Here is a 22,022-nt window from a genome sequence, read left to right on the forward strand (position 1 = left end):
CGCCATGTTAGTGACGCAGTGGTTGGCCTACCAGGTGGAACTGGTCATTAACAGTTATTCACTTGTAATCAGAAATCGTGAGTCAGACTTGTCGTAAGGAACCTGTGTGTGTGTGTGTGTGTGTGTGTGTGTGTGTGTGTGTGTGTGTGTGTGTGTGTGTGTGTGTGTGTGTGTGTGTGTGTGTGTGTGTGTGTGTGTGTGTGTGTGTGTGTGTGTGTGTGTGTGTGTGTGTGTGCTTGTGTGTTTGTGTGTTTGTGTGTTTGTGTGTTTGTGTGTGTGTCAATGCACATAGTGTCCCCTGAACTTGAAAAGATGGAGGGCTCTGAAAGAACAGGCTCGCCTGCAATTAAATCTTACCGCCAAAGAGGCCACTAGAAACAAGGAACAAGGTATCTAAATTCTTACGGATTGTGACTTTAACTATCGACTTGTATCGTTTTTTAACAAAACAGAGAGAAATTTGGAAAACAGATATTGAGAAAAGAACTGAGAACGTAAACTAGCTGTTTAGGAGGTGCAAGGCTTTGTGGTTTAAGAGGAGACAACATACAAGTAGAGAACAGCCGTAGAAACTTGAACCCCTCATAGGATTCAAGCTGAATTTAAGCTTTTAAAAAAACAAAAGCAGAACATTTTACAGCCAGCTTTCAATCTCTAGTAAAGTAAAAGAGAGTAAATGTTTTAAATTAAAATTAAATGTTAACCCTGTAATTTGTTCTTTCATGCTCGAGGCGGTCAAACCATCATTTATACAGGCCCAAGGACAGCTGTGCTTTGCAAGCCCAATGATGACTGCAGTCAGTTTTCTCTTTGGGCCTTACTGCATAACTGCATATAGGTATACAGATGAACACACACGACACACACATGGATACTCAGAGAATGTACATACTCTGAAACACTGAAAGACACACATGCACAATCGAACACAATCTCCAACAAAACCATTAATGGGATGTTATCTATGGTACATTAGCCAAATCACCCAGACTCACACACACACGTATACACACATACACAACCAGAGAGTTAGAGTGCTGAGTTGTCCCTCCTGTCCTCCGTACCTGGCTGCCGATTTTGCAGCCAATGCTTTTGCAACTTCATACGGCGTTATGAGCCCTTTCTTCAGTAGAGTACCAAACAAAGCAGCCGTTAATGGTTAATGCACCCAGTTGGTAACCTCCAACCATCAAAAAAACACAAAGAGGCACACACACATGCACACGCACACACACCTTTAATGACATCTTTTCTGCGGCACATTAGCTATTGTGCGGTAATTAATGGGAGAGCCATGGTGTTCAAAAAGCCAGTCTTCTCTCTGCAGACTAAGAGCTGTACACCACAACAATGGCTTAATGAGTAAACACACCATGTCTCATGAATAAATTAGTTGTGCCTCGCAATTAATTTTCCCTATTGAAGTTTGAAAAAAAAAACAGGACTGTTACCAGTCTTCATAAATCAAGATAGGGAGGGGGTTGGGAGAGAGAACATGACAGCAACTTTGTGTTTATGTGCGTATGTGCCTAAGATCCTCTGTAATGTGTTTATTATTTGTGTGTGTGTGTGTGTGTGTGTGTGTGTGTGTGTGTGTGTGTGTGTGTGTGTGTGTGTGTGTGTGTGTGTGTGTGTGTGTGTGTGTGTGTGTGTGTGTGTGTGTGTGTGTGTGTGTGTGTGTGTGTGTGTGTGTGTGTGTGTGTGTGTGTTTGATCACACCTTTGATGAATCCATGTTTTCACTTGTGAGTTTATGTATGAGGTTACATAGTGTTACATAGTGTTTTATGTTTTACACAAATAAGTACAGGAGGTACATTACGTATGTGCATGATGTGTATGAGTGTATATGCTTTATATGAAACTTACTGAAAGGAGCTTCCATGTTATCGGTCGGACTTGTCGTGGGATTCCAGACCAGCTGAGTTTCCGTAGCTCTTCTGCAAAATAAAATAAATAAAAAATAAGAAAATAATAGTCAATCAACAATCAGTTCATAGCTTGAAAAGAAAAAACAAAATGTATATATATATATATATATATATATATATATATATATATATATATATATATACATAACAAAGATATGGTCGTTTTTAGACATTTGAATGCAGAAATGTATTATATCTTTAATAAAATTAGAACGTACTTTCCATTTGTTAAGTATTTAATTCACACAGGAGTATATGAAAAGAGGCTTTATCATGTGGTTACTTCATATGGACTATTTATTTATTCAATTACCAGAAAACGCACTGTATCGTGATATATAGCATTATTGAGATAGGAAACACCCTATATTGGGAAAGAAGATTTTGTTCAATTTGCAATAACGGTCTGAATATTTAAATGAGATACAATTGCTCCACACTTACTCAGCTGTGATGCATGAAATCCCAAATACTGACTTCATGGTCTTGTATGCTCACAAATACTGCCGTACTGCTATAAAATAAATCCATTGACCATGACACAAAATGATCCCAATAAAAACAGTTTTCCAACCATTATTGGATTAGAAAGTCATTCTTGGACACCATCAAATCAATAAATCTACCAACTAACCATGTCTTCCTTGTCCAAATGCTCTTTTGCTTCACTGAAATCATCAGATAGGTTAGAAGTGGATTATTAACTAGATTCTCTCCAGGATGGTTGGAAGATACAGCAAGCTAAAATGTAAAATAAATCTGATTGAGAGGTGCAAATTGAACCTTTAAATTGGCAGAGAGTAGTTCCCTTTGGGTCCATGAGGACCCGGGAAATATGGCTTAATGCTCGGTGCTACACAGACATCCAACTCATATTGTCTTTTTTGAACACACACTCTGACAGTAAGAGAGGACGGATGGTTGTTGGGAGCAACAGTGAATGGTATTTAGCAACCTGTGTCTTGGATTTCATCCTATTTTTTAGTGGATCGAACATAATAACTAGACTACAATAAAATGTATAGAATATAATTCCCCTGCAGCAAAAAGAGATTGTGTAGATAAATAGACTTAAAGCTAGGTTATTGTTTGCAGCAGTGCTTCTGTAACCGTTTTTCGCTCAGGGCTCAAATTTGACCTCTTTTATTCTGTGATGTCTCCAAACTGTTCATTGGAAAACACATTATTTACCAATCCGACTGATATTCTGAGTCAAATACCTGTCCCTAGAGGGACGTGAAATCACTGAGTGACCTTGTCTGGACCAGGAAGCTTTGGATATTCAAGATATATGATGCTTAAGAAGCAAAGGGTTCTTGGATGAGTTCTCTCCAACATTTACTCATCCATTATTCAGGGACAGGTCTCTCTCCGCCCGGGCCATTCAAGTCTACAAACCCCCCATTAGCATTCAACAAGACGAGTTGCCACAGCCAAACTGAGGCAGACATAAAAACTCAATGTAAATCTCTTCACTTGTAATTGCTCTGCCACTGTTTTACCTGCATTCCAAGAGTGAAGGGGAGAGGGGAAATTGATTTCCGTGCAAATGAAATGGCACCGCCTTAATATACTTTTCTGAGAAAAAAAAAGAAGAAAAACTGTACCTACTGAATAAGCTGGATTCCTCCTTATTCAAGGCACAGGCTGGCAATTGATAAGCCCTTTGCACAGAGTGAATGGTATTGATTAGAGCTGCCAAATGACTCTGCCTTGCTTGTTCTTCAAGGCAAATGCAATGGAGAGTCAGAGACAGATAGCAGAATAGGAAATAGCAATCAGCTAAACAGCAATGGGCTAAGTCCATTGGCTAAATTGAGTGAAAAGCATTAGAGCTTGTTCAGCTGATGGAAGAAGCTATTTATTCGCTATAGTTCCTGTGCATCTTCCACTTAAAATTTCGCCCTTACCTTGTCCCCAGTGACTTTAATTATATAGAAATTCAATACAGTGATCTAGTGCTCGGTACAGCTCTGTTGGTTCAGAGGGAGTCAGTGCCCCACAGTATGGGAATGGTTTCGATTACCTGTGCAACAGCAAGTCACATTTTAAAACAAAGACAATAAAACCTCTCTCAAACATGACAGAAAGCGCAAAAGTTGCAAAGGCAAAGATGCTGCAGGTTTTCCCTTTGTGTGTCTTTGTTTCTTCCCTTCCTTCTTCTCAGGCCTACAACAAGTGGAAGGCAATGTGTAAAAGTGTGTGCGTAAGGTTTTGTAAGTTATGGTGTTTATAGACGTAGGCAAAGCTGTGGTCTAAAAGCTTTTGTGGCTCCAGAGGGAGCTGTGTGAACTCTGATAAAGTGTCTTAGGTAGGGATATTAATAATTAACCGCTTAAATGTTAACCGACAATAAGAATTGTGAAGAATATTATTTAAAATAAATAAATAAAGTTTGTTGCATGGTAAAAGAAAAATAGGCTATACAATCTATATATATCTTAACCGCTAGTTAACTTGCACAAGCTGACTTAACTAGCAAGTTGTGTTTTAAGCTTTAAGCTTAAAAGTTTTAAGCTTTAAGACCGACGGCTGGACAGCATTCACAAAGGACAGCTACGTCACACGAGCCACTACATGTAAATGAAGACTGGCGGGTTATATCAGCCTCCTACACGCATAGTATGCCAGGCAGACACGTAGGTGACAACCTTGCAGGTGAGGCGTAGACAGGCTCCATTGTTACTGGGAAAGTGGCTGCATGCGCTTACGACAACGTTTGCATGAAAAATCATGGCTTTGTAACTGGTACAAGTCCATATCTGTCTGCAGATGCGGAAAAGTATGTCCGAGTATATCTGGGTGAACTGGAACTTAATTGTCTGCTTGTCGGTTAACAGTTAATGATAGATCAAACTGGAGCCCAGCGGGGGACTTTCTTAATCTCGCTCCCGGTGCATTTCTGACCCCACGCTCCGCAGTCCTCTATAAGCCACTCCTTATCTGCTTGAGACTAACAGCTCAAGGCTACATTAGCTATCATTCGGAGTGGCATTGTGGGTAATGTAGGAATATATTGATAAGGGAAAAAAATGCATGGAATTTAAAAAATTAATATCTCTGGCTCTGGTGCACTGATTTTGATCATTTTTGAACTTTTTTTTTAACTTATGACAACATTATTGGGGTTCAATGCTAAATCAATTGGAACACTTTTAACAAATCATTTATGCTACTTTTCTGTTCAGGGTTTCTATAGCTTAAGGCAAGTTAAATTCTAGACTTTTCAAGACTGTTTTAAATCCACCCGTAACGCAATTTAAGACCAATTTCACAATTAACAAAAATGAGACAACATGCATCTGCTCTGCGTGGTCCAGGCCGCAACCACACGACTGTTTTATTGGTTCTGCTATCGTGGTCTGCATGATGTTACGCCGAGAGGCATTTGGTAAAATAAAAACTAAATGTGTTAACAATGTTATGTTAACAATTATTATATTATATAAGATTTGAGGCTAATTACGTCAAAAAAAAAACACACTTGCCATTTCAAAGACCTTTGGAAGTTTGATTTAAGACTTTTTAATAACAATTAAGGCTTTTTTTTTTTAGATTAACAAATTCAATGCCTTTTAAGGATCCACAAGAACCCTGTTGTTTCAAGAGAACTCTTTATCAAGCAAAACTTTAGATTACTGATTGTATAATACAAGATTGATGCCAGCGTCTAGATTGATTGGCACTGTGGTCCCATCTCTGCGCTTAAATCGTTTCCAGTCCAGTCAAGTTATGTAGAAGGCACTTAGAACAAAGTCCAAGACTTTAAGGGTGAAATCGTTATCCTATATGCACCTCTACATTCATTACTCTCCTCACAGCTAGTCAAGGGTGTCTCTCCTCTTGCCTTGCACCTTTTGAACCTTCATTTGCACTGTCAGACAAAGAAATTAGTCCATGAATCTTGTGGGCTCGGGTTTAATTAAACTATGTTATATTTCCCCCAACCGGCATTAATCTCACCATAGGAGGTTATAGAAAGGAGGGGTGAAAGGACACGGGGCACAAGTTAGCTAATAGTCTTTACACCCTGATGCTGCAGTGAGCTCCAAAAAGCCCTGTCCCCTTTGGACAAACACTTTGTATTGCAGGAAAGGCTGATGGAAGAAGGAATGTGTGCACTGAAGAGGCTTGTGTGTGTGCCGCAGTGTGCACAAAGGGCAAGGGGCAAATATTTACGTGGCACCATGTGGCCAGCAGAACAAGCAGCTGTGCCCGTTAGACCCATACATCATAGACAGAAAAGTGCACACACAGCCTCTACTCCTGAAAATCTCTGTCTTCCAAACACTCTCCAGCAGAGAGATGGACCACTGCAGAATCCAAATCACAGTTACCTCAACAGGAGTTCAGATGCTATATAGACCCAGGTAGTACTGATGCACTGCACTGGTGCAGTACATGAAGGACAATGGTAAATTCAAAGGAAACATTTTTCAATGATATGTTCCAGTTTCACACGCTTTAATTAGTCCTGGGTTATAATGCCTCTTTGAGAAAAGAACTGCATACGAAGCTATGTAATCCATGACCAGTCTGTGAAATACCCCACAGTGGGCAGACGGAGAGGGCAACATGGGCATAGTTGATGAACAGGCTAAATTGCAGATGTCGTTTCATTAGTGTGAGGCTGGCTCATCTCTCAGAAAGCATATCTGACTCTCTAGGGCATCTCTTGTGCATTATGAATGAGACAGCCAAGCCCTAGCTGCACCGGAATAAATTAAAGGCATTTCGTGACATTTTGAAAATTAATCTGTTGTTTTTGCTCAGCGGGCACTTGTCACAATGTGGGTGTAAAAAGTTTCTGCAACTGTCCCTAAGGCGACAAGGGACTCTATGTCCCCGTCAGTTTCACTGCGCTTAGTTAACAATGCAAATAAGCCATTTCTAGCTGACAAATTTGTCACTTACCTATATACATGGAAATATGTTCACCTAAAAAAAAATACTAATTGAGGTTTTAAAGATATTCCTTTGACAGGTCTCTACAGAAACAATGCAGAGGCATCTCATTAAAGCAAAAACTCAATTTACAGTCAATTCAGCCCACAGGCAATCATTTCAAAGTGTACATAGAGAGGTGCAAGCGGGGGCAAGTGAAAACAATATTTCCCTTGTGGGACCAATAAAATATCACATTATTATTATATACATGCTTCTGAATTGGTGTGATCAGTATTGTGGGTGTTTATCCTGCTGGCAGGCACAGACCTCAGGGGATTGGTCAGGAGCGACGGTCTCAACCTTGGAGGAAGCTTTATTCCTCGCTTGCATGAAAAACACCTGTAACATCAGCAATGTGCAACTCAAGGGCAACTGCTTCTAATATTTCCTCTGTGTGTCTACTGTATTCCATTATGCATGAACTTACAGGGGTGCACTTTGTCTTGGCTGGAGTTAAGCTGGGGACCACAGGGGGTGATTAGGACACCATGTACCTTCTGGTGAACACCCCACAACAGCTGTTCTGATGTGGGACCCTCAGAGGTAATGAATGCCCAATGACTCTTGAAACATTCAGAGGGCGAAAATATAACTAAATTCCATGTTCGTGTTTCATTTTGACTTATTTAACTGTATTATAAAACAGCAGTGTGAGAGTAATAGACATCAAATAAACACTTTGTGGAGTTCCACAGTGCAGTCAGTCATGTGCCTTTGGTGACGGCAGCTCCAGTGAAGCATCAGGCGTTGGGTGCCTCGTTAACTCAACAGGTACATACTGAGGGAAGAGAGATTGTGTCTAAGGGCACACTCACACTGTCCGCCCGTAATGCGCCCCAGGCTTTAGGGTACTTGTCCCCCCCTCCCTCTCCCCCCGCTGACGTAACACGTCACACGCATGGATTGACGTCATCGCGATGCGTCGCTTTGTTTACAAATCCTTCCATAGACCTCGGAGTTTCTGTGCATCTTGTCCGACTGTTTTTGAATATTTTCATCGACCAAAGCTGCAGTAAACACCCCACCTCCGCATCACACCAACGTGAACCTTTCGCTGCCATTGTTGTTGTTGTTAAATGGCCGCGCATGGTCCGTCTTTTTTTTTTTTCTATGTCCGAACAGGCGCACATAAAACGACGTAAAAGCCGCCGTAGGCGTCATGCTTGTGCTCGTACACGTGTGCACACTAGTGTTCGTACATGTGCAAACATGCTTTACAAAAGCCCACCTCTCTCAAACGGGCCGTGGACAGCCAGTTGGCCGCAGCTAGGCGCGGAGCGGTTGAACTCACACTGGTCAAACGAGCTAGGCTTTACCCGTAAAACCTGTTTTGGCCCAGTGCGGAAGGACAGTGTGAGTGCGCCCTTATTCACTTCTCTTGTCTCAGCCTGAATGGGGATTTGAACCATTTACATATGGGTCAGAGGACCATTTCTTATCCATTTTGGCTACATTACAAATGTTCAAAGGCAGGTGCTACCTGTTTTGGAGATAATAAAACTTGACAGTTGTATTAAGGTAAATGACTGACTCCATGGGTGAGACCACTTTCGCGGTGAGTTCAGATATTTTTTGTAACAACAGCACGACAGAATTAATCAGACTCGCCAGGTGGTTTGCTATACAGAACCATCTGAGAAGAAGCCGTCACTGGAAACACTTTAGAAATGACAGGCAATGAAAGCACCTGGCAGGTATCTATCATGGGCTGCTGGAGTCAGTCGGGAATAAAGAGGGAAAACATCTTTTCAATCGAGAAAATCCTTCAGTGGCATTCTCTGCTCCTCTTCCAATAAAGAAATACTCTCCAGTTCTGATATAGCTGAGGTTTGTGCAGCATCTATTCCAGTCATTCCTAGAGAGTCAGTCGCGGTCCATACGTGGGTCGCAAAAAAATGTATTTAGGTCGCTGAATAAATTTGTAGAATTGAAATGTTCTTTTATTTCAGCTGTGGTTCATAAATGCACAGGGATGTTAATTGCACATGCAATAAACACTTTATCTTCAACTGTAAATTATGGGCTGTTGGTAAATTAATGTGACTGATGAAAACTGAAGTAAACTGGAGTCCATTCATCGGTCAAGTCATTCGTGAGGATTTTTACAATTATCCTGATAATGGAAATTCACCATCAGAAACTAACAGTGTTTTTCATTGCGATCCGTGATAAAAATGATTATTGTCCCATGGCTGTGTGTATTCCACTGATGAGAGGAACAAAAGGAGAAAGCACCTATTTTGTGAAGGTAACAGCTAAAAAGTTATTTTGACGAGATTGTTCGTGGATTTAATAGATTAGAGCTGCAAGGAATGTTTACTATTATTATAGATTAGGAAAGATATCAAATCTTTACATTTGAGAAGATGCAACAAGCAAATAGTATGCATTAAAAATAAATGGTAAATTGATTACCAAAGTAGCTCAGATTCACTTTCGGTCAATCGACGGAGCTTCACTGGCCCAGTGAGTGCTCTTACTATAAAAAACACAGCAATACGAAGTAGTTGCATTAGAAAAAAAATCGAATGGACTAAGTATGAGAGTATGTGCATATGTGTGATTGTGAGTGTGTATGTGAAAGTGTGTACCTGCACTTCATCCATGTCTGCCTGTCTACTTGCCCGTCATTCAGTTTACCTACCAGTGTGCATGGTTCTGTATGAAGGCCAGTAAGAAGAATAGAAGACAGCCAGAAGCGCTGTCAGTCAGTGCTGGCTGAGCGGGGAGCTGATGGGAGCAGGAGGGAAGACGGTTGGCGGTCCGAAGCCATGCACTATTCAAGCATCATTCAGACGGAGCACGGCCACTGGGGCAAAGCACCACACGGTTCTCGGCAACACACACGCACCATAATACCGCACACACCTGCCCAAACGGGGGTTTGTATTCTGCAACAGGAGCTACCTCAGCAAATCAAAAATCAATTGCAGTCTTAACCTTAAGCAGCCCAACTATCTGTGCTTTATATGCAGCAATAAGAGGTATATGTTTCACTGTAGAATGCAAGAGTTAGAAAACTCACAAGTCCAGTAATGTCATCTAAAGCACCCTTGTGATACCCATCAAAGTTTTGGATAATATTACTAAGGGAAAAGTATGTACGTGCCATCCATTCTTCCCTTGTTGCAGGTGTTGTCACAGTGTCATTTGAAGCTATTTTGCCAGAAAGGTCAGGAAAACAATACAATCGGGACAGACACCTTTATCATGCAGTGTATTAAAAAGTTAAGCTCCCCTCCTATGAACCTTGAATGCTGTGAGAGAGTCCTGAACGGTCTAACTCATCTAGAGGACAAAGTGATGGCGCCAGGGAGCAGACGGCTCGTAAACTAATGGGACTCTTGTAAAAAGATACTCCCCCCTGGATTATACCTGCTCAGGAGGCCTGATGGATGGCCCAGATGGTTGGGAGAGGACACTGAGCATAGACGAGTGTACAGGTGTGAGAATGTGTGAGTGTTCTTTTGTGTGCTATAACAGAGACACAGCACAGTCAATTCCCAGATGCTTGCCTTGCTGTTAACTGAACAACAGGTTCCATGAAAAGCTGGCCGGGTGACAAAAAAATGAAAAAAAAAGTTTCATAAGGGAATATGTAGACTTTTTTAATGTCAGTCATGTTACTTTTGCAAGTGATGATTGTATTGCAAGAAATACAATCCCACATTTCAGCTTTTCTAGAAAAGAAAAGACAACAATTCATTAAAATACTAAATGAAACCAGTGCAGGTTCAAAGGATAACACTACAAGGCGGTCGCTAGTTGTGAAATTCAGTGAAAATAGTAGTACTAAAACACCCCTAAACACAGAAAACATCCTTTCAGGTTCTTTATAGAGAAATAGAAGGCATGCAGAACTTGTTTTTTGTCCCAAAAAAAAAAGATCAGCCACAATTTGGATTTTACTCATTAAAGTAATGCTTTAAACAAAAACACACCAGATTGGCTAATGGAAATATATTATTGTTTTTATTTTGTACATCATATTTTTTAAGTGTTTGGGGCTAATAAAACAAGCAATCCGAAGCTGTCATTTTGGACTTTGTTGACATTTTATAAATGTAATGATTAACTGAGAAACTTATCAGTAGATCAACTGACAATGGAAATCTAAAATAGGCCATTTCACTGTCTTGTGATTTGGTAGTTTTAATTTTAATTACTTTTAGCATTATTACAAATGTGTTGGTTTGTGTTCAGTGGCTCTTTCTGTCAGCACTGTATGCAGGTTGTCTATTAAATAGAAAACAATTATCCTATTTGGTGTGCCCAGGACTATTTTTATTTTTTCCATGGTATCAAAAGAGATATCAAGATATCTATTATTATACAAGTATTGCATCAAAGTTTAAAATTCTGGTATCTTGACAAGCTTAGCAAGTAGAAGTACCAGAATTAAAAAACAAAACAAATGTCTAGCTTTTGCTATTAAAGCTGTTATATGGAGGCAGTATTGCTTTCTTACATCACAAAATATAGCAAATGAAGTGCAAAATCAACTCAAACTGTTGGCAGTGGACATACAATATGTCTTCCCCTGCACATAAAGCAGCACTTCCCACCCAGTGCCCAGCAGAGAACATGTGTGGACTGCAAGGGCTGAAGTGTGTTCAGTCAAGCTTTTCTTAGAAAAGAAAAGAAGAAGAAAAAAATCACATGGAAGACCACCATGTAAAATCTGAATAAACTAAGCCAGACAAGCTGGGAGGCTACCGACACAGGAGACAGCTGGAGGTTGGACCAACCTTATTAAGTCAGGTGTTTTGCCTGGGGACATGCTAGGAACCAGCACACATACGCGCGCGCGCGCACACACGCACACACACACACACACAAACACAAAAACACTCATGCCCAGATGCATAGACCACTGACTGTTCACACCATGCAAAGAATACACAGTGGAGAACAATTTAAAGCAGAAAAAAGGGGAATATAATGCTGTGACTTCAAGATGCAGCGTTTGCACAGTATCTACTGTCTAAGAAAATGACACTTACTTTTACAGAAAACAACCTACAGTCAAATGGATGCTATTGAAGTCTCAAATAAAAGAGGAATCTTATGAGGATTCACATGGAAACCTCTGTAAAGTTGCTGCATTTCCCAGAGATGTAACTATTTAGACAGCCTAATGCGGCATCATCTCCTCTGCCACACTCTCTAAGCCTGTGAAACACACCCCTGAAATTGTCGCACATGGGCAGTGCTTTCAAACGAGGCATTAAGACTGAGTTAAATTGAATTACATCGCCACGTCCCACTTTGATGGCGGCTATTAACTTCCCAAACAGTGCTGATGGTAAGCTTATCATGTGGTGGCTGCTGTGTAACAGGATTGCAGATTGTAGCGCTACAGAGAGCGTGAAGCGAGTGAACTGTGGCAGAAAGGAGCAGGCCTCCTAACCAGAGTTGCTGCAGTGAGGGTGATGGCAGTTGGAGAGAAGCGTACTGTAGTGGCGTGGAGGTCTAGCAAGGAGCTGCAGCACCCCCAACAGAGGGTAGAGACACACCGACAGAGGCAAGGCAATAAAATGAAGTGCACGAGTGTATTCTTGCGTAAAATAAATAAACCATAAATAGACCCCCCCCACACATTCAAATAATGTGTAGGAGTACGTGTGTCAGGGGGATTGTGTGAGGGGGACTGTGCTCTTTGTGTGGTCATTAAATGAGTGAAATCATTAAAAAAAAAGACAAACAACAACTAATAGAGTAAAGATAGAGTGAGGATAACTTGCCAGGAAGAAGAAGAGGAGAAAGGAGCATTGCCATAGCAACAGCAGTATTTCTGTCATCCAGCAATAACTGTGTGATGTCAGATGCCAGCTCTTGGTCTTAAAATCAGTTTAAAAAAAAAAAAAAAAGATGTGCAGCTAGTCAGGTAAATATGAAGATACGAAAATATGTCAGACCATCTACTGTTGCATTTGTGAAGTTGTAACCCCCTTGGTGCATGCAGTGAAAAATGTCTCAAAATCAACAGCTAATAGCCCTTTCTGAATATAAAGTCCCAGGAACTATGGAGCTAGAAGAACTAAACTAGGAGCCAAAAGAACATTTTGCACATTTCTGGGTCGATGACTGATTAAAAAATGACAGTGGAAACAACACAGATTAATTCTATTGTATATGCCTTTTATAAGATATAGTTCTGTACTGTGGTGAGCTATGCTGGGAGGTCTAGTAATTGACTAAAATATCCAGACTTATTTCTCCAAAATGAAAATATTGCACCTGTCTGCAAGTAATCCAGTTGTTGTATTGTTGCCTTAACAAGAAGTGAAACTCATGCTAAATCAGTATGTTTTTCTTCCTCTTTTGTTCTTAGTTTCCCTGCTGAAATAATGCCCGCCTCAATGAGCGTTCATTGGGTGCTGTGCTCCGGTTCACTCAACAGACAGGCTCGCCTCAGGACATCAGGAATAATTAGCTGAAATCAACCTGACATCAATCACCCTCCTCTCACACGCACACAGGTCATCGCCTTCTACATGACCTTACATGCTAAACAGACCGCTGTCACAACCTGTCGCAAAGCTCAATGGAGAAAGAAGGAGAGGGAGAGAGGGAGAGAGGGAGGGAACTGACAAGGATGTTAAAGACGTGAGTGTAAAGGAGATCATGAAGGCGAGGTGGAGAGATTTAACATGATTAAAAAGTAGATAAGAAAACACAGAGAAAAGGCGTGCAAGCGTGCATACTGTTTTCACCATATATTCAATAGAGTTTTCTTCTGATTAACACTTCTATGGGCAAAGTTTCTGCTAAACCACCTGGCAAAACGAGCAAGCCTACACCGTAATGTGGAGGTAGCTATAATAAAGTTATGGGCTTAGTCTATCATTTTAGGAAATCATACACATGCAATCACACACTGACCAACACGGTCAGACAGAAAAACACATCGGTGGACTCCAGAGACTGGCAGTCTGGACATGTCGGGGGGCTTGGCCCAAAAACACGGCTGCCTCTGCAATTAATTACACCATTCAAGTGAGGAACCAAACTGGATCATCCCGGCCCCCTCTCCCTTTGAGCTCAAGGACAGTCGGTCAAGTTTCGCTTTTACATAAGGGGGCATCATCCCCGCTGACAGTGGCCACTGGTACGTGTGGGAATTTGTGTGAGTATATATGTGTCACAGACCGCGTGCTGGGAAAATGACCTCTGCTCTAGAGACAAGAAGTTTAATCCGTCTTGTCATCTCCCTCTGAAGTGAAAACTGCACACATCCGCTAATGTAGATAGTTAAAAAAAGCTTGGTTATAGTATATAGTATATTCATGCCCAAAGACAACAACTTTCTAACCCAAGGTATAAAAATTACGAGGAGCAAGCGATATATTTATTTTTTTCCCAGAAATATTTTGTTTTTCAATTTCTTTTTCTTTTTGTATCCTCATCTATATCCCATTCTTTGGCGCTGCTATGACCCAATTTCCCCACCGGGATCATTAAAGTTTCATCTTATCTTATCTTATCTGCCCCTATCCCTCTCCCTTCCCATATCACCCCTCATCAGCCCCCTCTCCAGTCCTTCAATTAATTATGTCCCGTGAATGAAGTTCATCTTTCATGCTGCCAGCAGCCGGCAGCGTGGCTCGCCCGTTCTGGGCTATCTAATCATGGCGCAAAGACTGAACTAAATTTAGACAGCCAGCTTGTGATGCCTGGCAGGCCCTAATGGGGGCCGACACCTCAAGACACTCTGCTGATGTACAGGGTACACTCTGCCCGAGCAGACCGCAACCACCGTTGACTAACGCTGACGACTTGCGAACCAGCTTGTTTAGTTTGAAAAGTTTTCAAGGGGATCACATGTAGAGGTAAAGCACTGTGCTGACTAAGGTCATTCAAACTTAATGAAATCCAGCATTTACATTTTAGGATGTTAGCCAATCTTCACAGTGCGTGTGCGTGTGCGTGTGCGTGTGCGTGTGCGTGTGCGTGTGCGTGTGCGTGTGCGCGTATGTGAAGCAGAAGCCTCAAGTGGGCAAATCATATTCATGTCTGTTGAGAGAAAATGATTTGTGGATGCAGGTTACCAGACTGGTTTAGATAATCGGTGGCAATGCGAATGTGATTATCATTAATCATTAATATTATAACAAATGTATAAAGGGATAACTGACTGATTAAATGTGCATGATTTAAAGAGTATTTTGACACTTTCTGCATTTTAAAGCCTGACTGATAAATGTGCCAAGCCAATATATCAGCCAATATTAGCAAATATATGGGTATTGGCATAGATTTTAAGGTTTTCAAAGTGTGAAGCGAGCCTCCCCAGGGGGGCTCCAAACAGTTAAAGGATAAAATCCAAACAGTTACAGGCCCAGTAAGTCGAAGTGAAAAACTATTACATTAGTTATTACACAAAAGAAGATCACATAGAATAGCCTAAATGTGATGGTCAAATAGATAGTTCTGAGACACAGTAGTTTTGGAGGAATTGTACTGTAGTAGTGTTTCCTCAGAAACTAATAAATACCTTAGGACACACTTTTTTTATGTATTTGATGTAGTGTGAAAAAAAAAATGTATTTATGTTAAACATAATTTATATGGTATATTGTTACCGGCCTTTGTGGCATTAATTTAAGGTATTAATTGGCTCAATGGATCAGTCTATCGCGATTTAAAAAAATACAGTATCAGTCAGTCTCTATTTAAAATGTAAAAAAATAAAGCCTTCCAATAACGGGACGCAACTGTAACACTAGTGTTTTATATGTGAAACTGAGTGAGGAAATGTTGAATTTGCACTTAAAGCAAACTTCAGAAACAGAATATGATGAAATATACTCATACAAGAGGATCTGAATAAAAAGCTTATTTTTCTAATAATAGGCTTTCTCAAATTAATGCCTGGTAGCCTCTTCAGTCGTGGTAAATTAAGAACACAGCCACTATTTGAGAATGGAGGCTACGGTATTTAAACTGTGTCATTTGTGCTCTGAAATAACTCCGACACACTCTTTTGTATTTAGCATATTTAGGGTATTTCGAGAGGCACATAACCCATTCTCTTGCTAAGCACTGCGCTTTTTTAATTCTCTCCCCTGGTCTCCCTTCATGCTCCCCTTCTGTCAGGCACACTCAATACACACAATGCAGCAAAAACAAAAACACATTCAAGGACAAGAGCCTTTACAAAGCTGAACTTAAACTGCCTTTTAACAGAGATTTTACCAAGTGTAAAGCCACACAACTCCAATATTTTTAATGAAGCCCGTTTCTGTACTTCTGCTAAAACTGAATGAGGTCATTGGAACTCACTTCAAACTTTAGCATCATCTTCTTTTCACAGCATGAACAAATAAAAAAGTGTTTTTTTTCTTTGGACACACGCAATTAAGCAGGGATGGAGAGAACTAAAACTACTGTGAGAAACGCCAATTCTTAATTGAAAGTTAATTTTAATCAAGTTTCAATTCAGAATCAAAATTGTAACACCTTTATATGGACTGGTCACTGGCTGGATGTTAACATTTGACATGTACTCTCAGACAAACTTGTCCACTTTCATGTAGTTAATCTACCGAAACCGTGAGATTGATGGAAGGCAACAAAGGCCACAAAGTCAAATGTAAAGAGGGAAGTTTGGAAGGATTTCACGGCCACTGGGGCGGCAGTGGTAGCAAAACAAAGTCTCTGGAGTTGGACAAAGAAAAAAGGCCTGCCGTTTGGTTAGAACATAGGCCTGTCATTTGCTTTTGTTGTTGGTGGTATTTTTCCCCCTGTAATCTGCATGTCCAGATGGCTGGATGACTTTCTCCCTCACTGCATCGTTAAAAGCGCAGCACAGCTGGCAGACAGAGTGAGCAAACTAAGAGTGAGCAGGAAGAGAGCGCAAGGAAATGAAAAAGTTAAAGAGCTCAGAGAACAAAAAGAAAGAGGCAAAACTAGACAAAAGCTGAAAAATGCAGAGCGAGTCAGAACGATAGTTAAGACAAGTGGACTGACAGATAAGTGCAGACCTCTGGATCAGCATCTCTTACCCAGATCTGTGTTGGGCCCAGCCAACAACTGTTTGAACTTATCCAGACGCGACGCTTCCCTCTCGGTCATGGCCGGGGTGCCAGATGTGTTCTGGTCAGCCATGCGAGCCACGAGTGGGATGACGGGCTGCCAGTGGGGCAGAGAGCGTTGTCTGTGGAGGGCTGCATGCTCACCTGTTGCATCTGGTGGGAGGATAAAGAGTTGATAGAGGGCAAAGGGTTACAGTAACACACACATAATAAAAGAAGGGCTTTCAGATGTTGCAGCACAGAATGAAGTCTATAGCTTTATACCAACTGATGAGACCATCTGTAAATACATTGTAAACAATGCAGTATTGAGACCAATGATTTTCTGTTCACGTAGTTTCCACTTGTAAGTTATCAAGCTAACCATATAATTGGTAGCTTCAATTCTAAAATAAGCATGCTAACCCCCTCACAATGACCATGCTAACATGCTGATAGCATAATGTTTACCATGTTCATCTCAGTTTAGCGTGGTAGCATGCTAACGTTTGCTAAATATCAGTAACAGCTAAGGTTGATGAAAATGTACTTGGTTTTGCAGATTTTTGGTCATAAACCAAAGTATTGAATAAATCTAAATGTTGACCTAAAGCTAGTTAAGTAGTCAACAAAGTTTTTACGATTCATCCTGAGTAGCAGATGAATGCGTGTACCAAATTTCCCGGCAACCCATCGAATAATTGTTGAGATATTTCTGGACAAAGTGGTGGTTGGCGAGCTCACTATACCGTTCACATTGGCTAAAAAATAGTAGTAGTAACTAGTAAACTCCACCCAGAACACTTGGAAGTCCAAAAAGCCCAACATATATTGAGTCTGACTTCTTTTGAACAGATATTGCTGTATCAAACTATCAGTATCTTCCTGTGAGAGGGAGAAAGGTTCATGACCTACACTCGGCTTTAATTTCAGCAGTAGTGTGGTGAGATTGTGCCACTAGCAGTGGTTAGCAGCTGCACAGGAACTGCTGTGCGTAGCAACTTTCCATGTTAGCATGCTGACCATATAGCTTGTTACCAAAGTTAAATTGAAGAACTGCATTTTCCAGTTGAGTGAGTAGATGGGGGGGTTTTTTCTCTTTATTTTAAAAAGTACTTCAGAATAGGAATGTGCCAAAGACCATGAATTACATCATGCCACTGTAAGCTAAATTTGTAAACAAGTGTGACTACTGTCCTTTGGCATAATGATATGGATCCTACACAGGTGTTGATGAATGCAGTTACAGTTCGTGGCTTGTTTTGCAATGAGCCTCCAGAAAGGGAGCAGTTGCGGTTGCTGCAAAAATGTCTGATTTAACTGTGCACCCTTTATAACGGGTAGAGAAACACATTGATTCAGTCTACTGAGCGCCACATGTCCCCCCAGATGTGCTAAAATAAGACAGAATGAAACACTGGCACTACACAGACAAGTTATGAACAAGTTGGTGAGGTTGGGACTTCAATGTGGACAGGGATGCTCCTTCTGTCACACTAGACACTTAAGTTCATTCAACACTGCCTGTAAACAGCACTGTCAACATTTCTTAGTTCTAGAGCAAACCCAGACACATCTACAGCATGTAAAGTGACACAAATTCTCCATAGCAATTAAGAAAACTGGAAGGCTGCCGATGTTAATTTCCTTTCCAGTTTTTACAAGAACAAATAAAAATCTACAAATCTGTTCTCAACTGCTTTATTTGCACTTACAAAAATTAAAAAAAGATGATCAAGGCCAGCAGTAGCTTCTTTGTAGTGGAACCTTTTGTGGGGTTTTAACAATAAGCATTTTTATAGTCCATTTAATAACTTAAATTTTAAAAGGACTATAAAAGACAAAGCCAAGATAGAAGAAGTGAGTACTGTTCACTTGCAAGTCACAGTACACAGCACCAATTATTACAAGGAAGGAAGGATAAAAACCTATATTAAAGTACATAAACAGAGAGTACTTCCCCAGAGGCTTCAGAGAGCCCAATGACCAGCAGCTTCTGTGCGTTTATGTGTCACTGGCTCTTATTATACTCCCAAACGGACATGTACATTGACAGGCACCACAGATATGTATTCCCTATTTTCTTGAGTCCACTTAAAGGACACTTTCCACACATGAAGATTAGACCGCTATGCTATTACTTGTAGTGTAGTGGCCAACAATTTGAAGGTTTGGGGGAAGGCTGCACAGAGCCTACGCGTATACCCTCTGATGATGAAGTTTCCTTCGCACGGACCCTCGCATACCCTAGCGTACTTGCAGATGCGGAAAGTATAATTTCAATTTTATTAATAAGCTGCAGGGCACTGGGATGGTTAGTGCCAAGTATGAGTACATAATGAAGAAGTATATGGAAAGAGTCTGGGCCTCACTAATGAAAGCCATGCTGTGTGCCATTATCTAATTAGACCGGGGCTAGTGTGTTCACGTTATTCCTTGCTGTCATCTTGCGCACACAATAGGAGAAGGGAAGAGCAAAAGAAGTAGAGGGAAATCAAATCTACAAAGTAATGAGACATTGCAAGCCAGCATTGAGCCTTGCTCTAACGTTACATGTCAAAGTTGTTTACTCACCTGTCAAAAACATTGAGTGTACGATGCATTTATATAGGTTGTTATATATGCTTCAGCGTTTTGCATCATGCTCAGAGGTGCAAAAGGTGTTTTCTTGCATATACCTGTGTCCTAACATGACATGCAAGCCTGTATGTTTTCTTTGCTGAGGAGATAAGAGAAATTGCCTGAAGGCAATGGGCTTTTTCTGTTATCTGTATCTAAACACAGCAGCAACATACCAAACGGCAGACACAAAGGCAGACTGGAAAATGACCTGCCAGACAGCACAATACTCAGCTAGAGGTTCACCATGTACAGCTTCTGCTGCTATTGCATCTGATGTTGTAATCTATAAGGCAACCTTGGAACCATGTCTTCACAATTTTCTATGTGTTTGCAAGGAAGAGGATACAATTGTTTTACTCAAGGACTCTCTATTTCTATACAGTGCTGCCCAGTTTTCAGTAAGCAACTTTAAACAATGACGTGACATTTGAAATAGGTCTTGATAGTGACCCATTATCAAGGAGCCATGACACAGAGGAGTTGTTGTGCACTACGGGGTTAAAACAAGGTGCTCAGGGATAATGGACCCAAACTGAAGAGTAGGAGCGAAAGTGCTCTTCACTTAAAAACTGTATAAAAGAAGTGGATGTAACCACTGTCACCCATGACTTGTTGAATCCTGTTTTGAAGCCTTTATCTCTATTTTTGGCGTTCACCATCTGTTTTTTTTTGCAACCAGAAGTAATCAAGGTGACTGTGTTTGGATGAGAGAGTGGAGCTAGGGAGAAGCACTGAGGGTATGTCCACATGATCGAAAACTACCTTTTTTTCTCTGTCGTTCTTAAAGTTTTTCATCCACACAGACTCGGCTCAAGAAATGTAGTACACATCCCAGGCCTGGATGTGGCGCTGTAGCTGCCACAGAAATACACCAACAAATGAGAAGAGAGGGAGAGCCGCCGTTGTGTAGAATCATAATACAAAAACCAGAGACTTTCTCACCAAATCTGGCGACTTCCCAAATTCTCATCCATCCTAGAGAGAAATCTAGCGACTGTTTCTAATGGAGACTTTTGTGGTGTTTTGGACACTCTGATGCCCAAATCCCTCTGTGGTTAGTGTACTCAATAAGCAGCGAGTGCTGCTGTGAGCCACTCCCCCGGCCAAAAGCACTCACAGGCGGGCACTGTGTCGCTACTTTTTGCGACCTTCTTGGCACCTTTATGTATAAAAAGCGACTAGGAACAAATGTAGCGACTTATTCAGACCATCAGGGAAAAAGGGAGAAATATATGGTCATTCACGTGCAGCTCAGAGTACAGTTCAGTCTATGTGTCCGTGTCTCTCCACGCAGCAGCACTGTTGTTATGTGACACCACGGGGGTTAGAGGTCGAGGTGTTGCAATGACAGCATCGTTAATGTATACGGTTTCGGCATCCAGACGATAATGCCACGGAAGGCTTTTTCAAATATTCCCACTCTGGGACCTGGTTACAAAAAATACCATTTTCAGGCTCTGATAACGCCGGCTGCATGTGGATGGTCGGCCAAAACGTTACAAAAGTTGTGCGGATAAAGGAAAACAAGTCTTCGTATGGAGGGGCCCTAAACCAGTGTCGTTTCTATGGCTAATCTAAGATAAACGCTTCCCTTAGGTTAGCAGCTTATGCTACCTCTAGCTAGCTAGCTTGGCTGGCAAAAATAAATCTTTAGGCCACCAAAATGTTACAAATCAACTCTGATAAAGTGAAAACATGCTGTGAAATGGTCAAAGTCCAAAGACAAAAACCCAGAAAACCCCAAAAAACAGCTATTCTAATGTATGCACAGTGCCATGAACGTGTGTTGCAAAGCCTCTATCCTGATTGACAGGTTGACACCATGCTGCATTGAAGAAGACTTGAAACTAGCGTCTGACACCATAAACTCAATTGGAAAATATTTACAGAGGTAATAAATGAAGTGAGAAGTAGGGTAAGTTTCCCATAGACTTCTTTACAATGCGACTTGTTTTTGCAACCAGTCGCGTCAACCAGGGCTGGATATTAGGCAGGTTTAAGGCACTTCTGCATTGTCTTCACTTTTCAGACCTGGAATCTACATCCATCTTTATTATACAGTCTATGTCTTTACGACAGCGTATTCCCTCTCCTGAGGATAACAGGTTAGTCTGACATTACTCACCCCTAATATTGATAAATAAGTATCGCTTGCAACACTTCTTAATATATCTTGACAAACATCTGAATGTTACTGTCATGAAGGCTTTCATATTTTCATGTCTGTGCTGAGCACTGTACACTGTGTGAGCCCCAAGCAAGTCTAATCAAAGCACAGCATTGGCAGTAGCCCTGCGAGATAGAATGATGACATCTGCCAAAGATTTTCTCCTCATTTCTCTGCTGTGTGGATGCTGGCTGGTTTTGTTGAATCTTGATATTATTTGTATGTGGTGAGCTGTTAGACGACATTAATTAACAAATTAATACACAAAAAAGTCATACCTGTAGAACTGGTAAAAGTGAAACACTAACAGACATGAAACAAAGAGAGTAAACGGTGCTTA

General features: G+C 41.0%; 1 protein-coding gene across 1 annotated transcript in view; it reads right to left on the reverse strand.

Moving 5' to 3' along the window:
- tbc1d22a (TBC1 domain family, member 22a) overlaps positions 1 to 22,022 on the reverse strand; it is a 133,874-nt gene that overhangs the window by 106,748 nt on the left and 5,104 nt on the right. Inside the window, exons 5-6 of the mRNA XM_083935120.1 lie at positions 16,885 to 17,067; positions 1,869 to 1,939 (exon numbers count right to left, since the gene is read on the reverse strand). Coding sequence (XP_083791246.1) covers positions 1,869 to 1,939; positions 16,885 to 17,067 — 254 coding nt within the window. The remainder of the gene's footprint in view (positions 1 to 1,868; positions 1,940 to 16,884; positions 17,068 to 22,022) is intronic.

Source organism: Echiichthys vipera (assembly GCF_963691815.1).
Source record: "Echiichthys vipera genome assembly, chromosome: 20".
In the NCBI taxonomy this organism is placed as follows: domain Eukaryota; kingdom Metazoa; phylum Chordata; class Actinopteri; order Perciformes; family Trachinidae; genus Echiichthys; species Echiichthys vipera.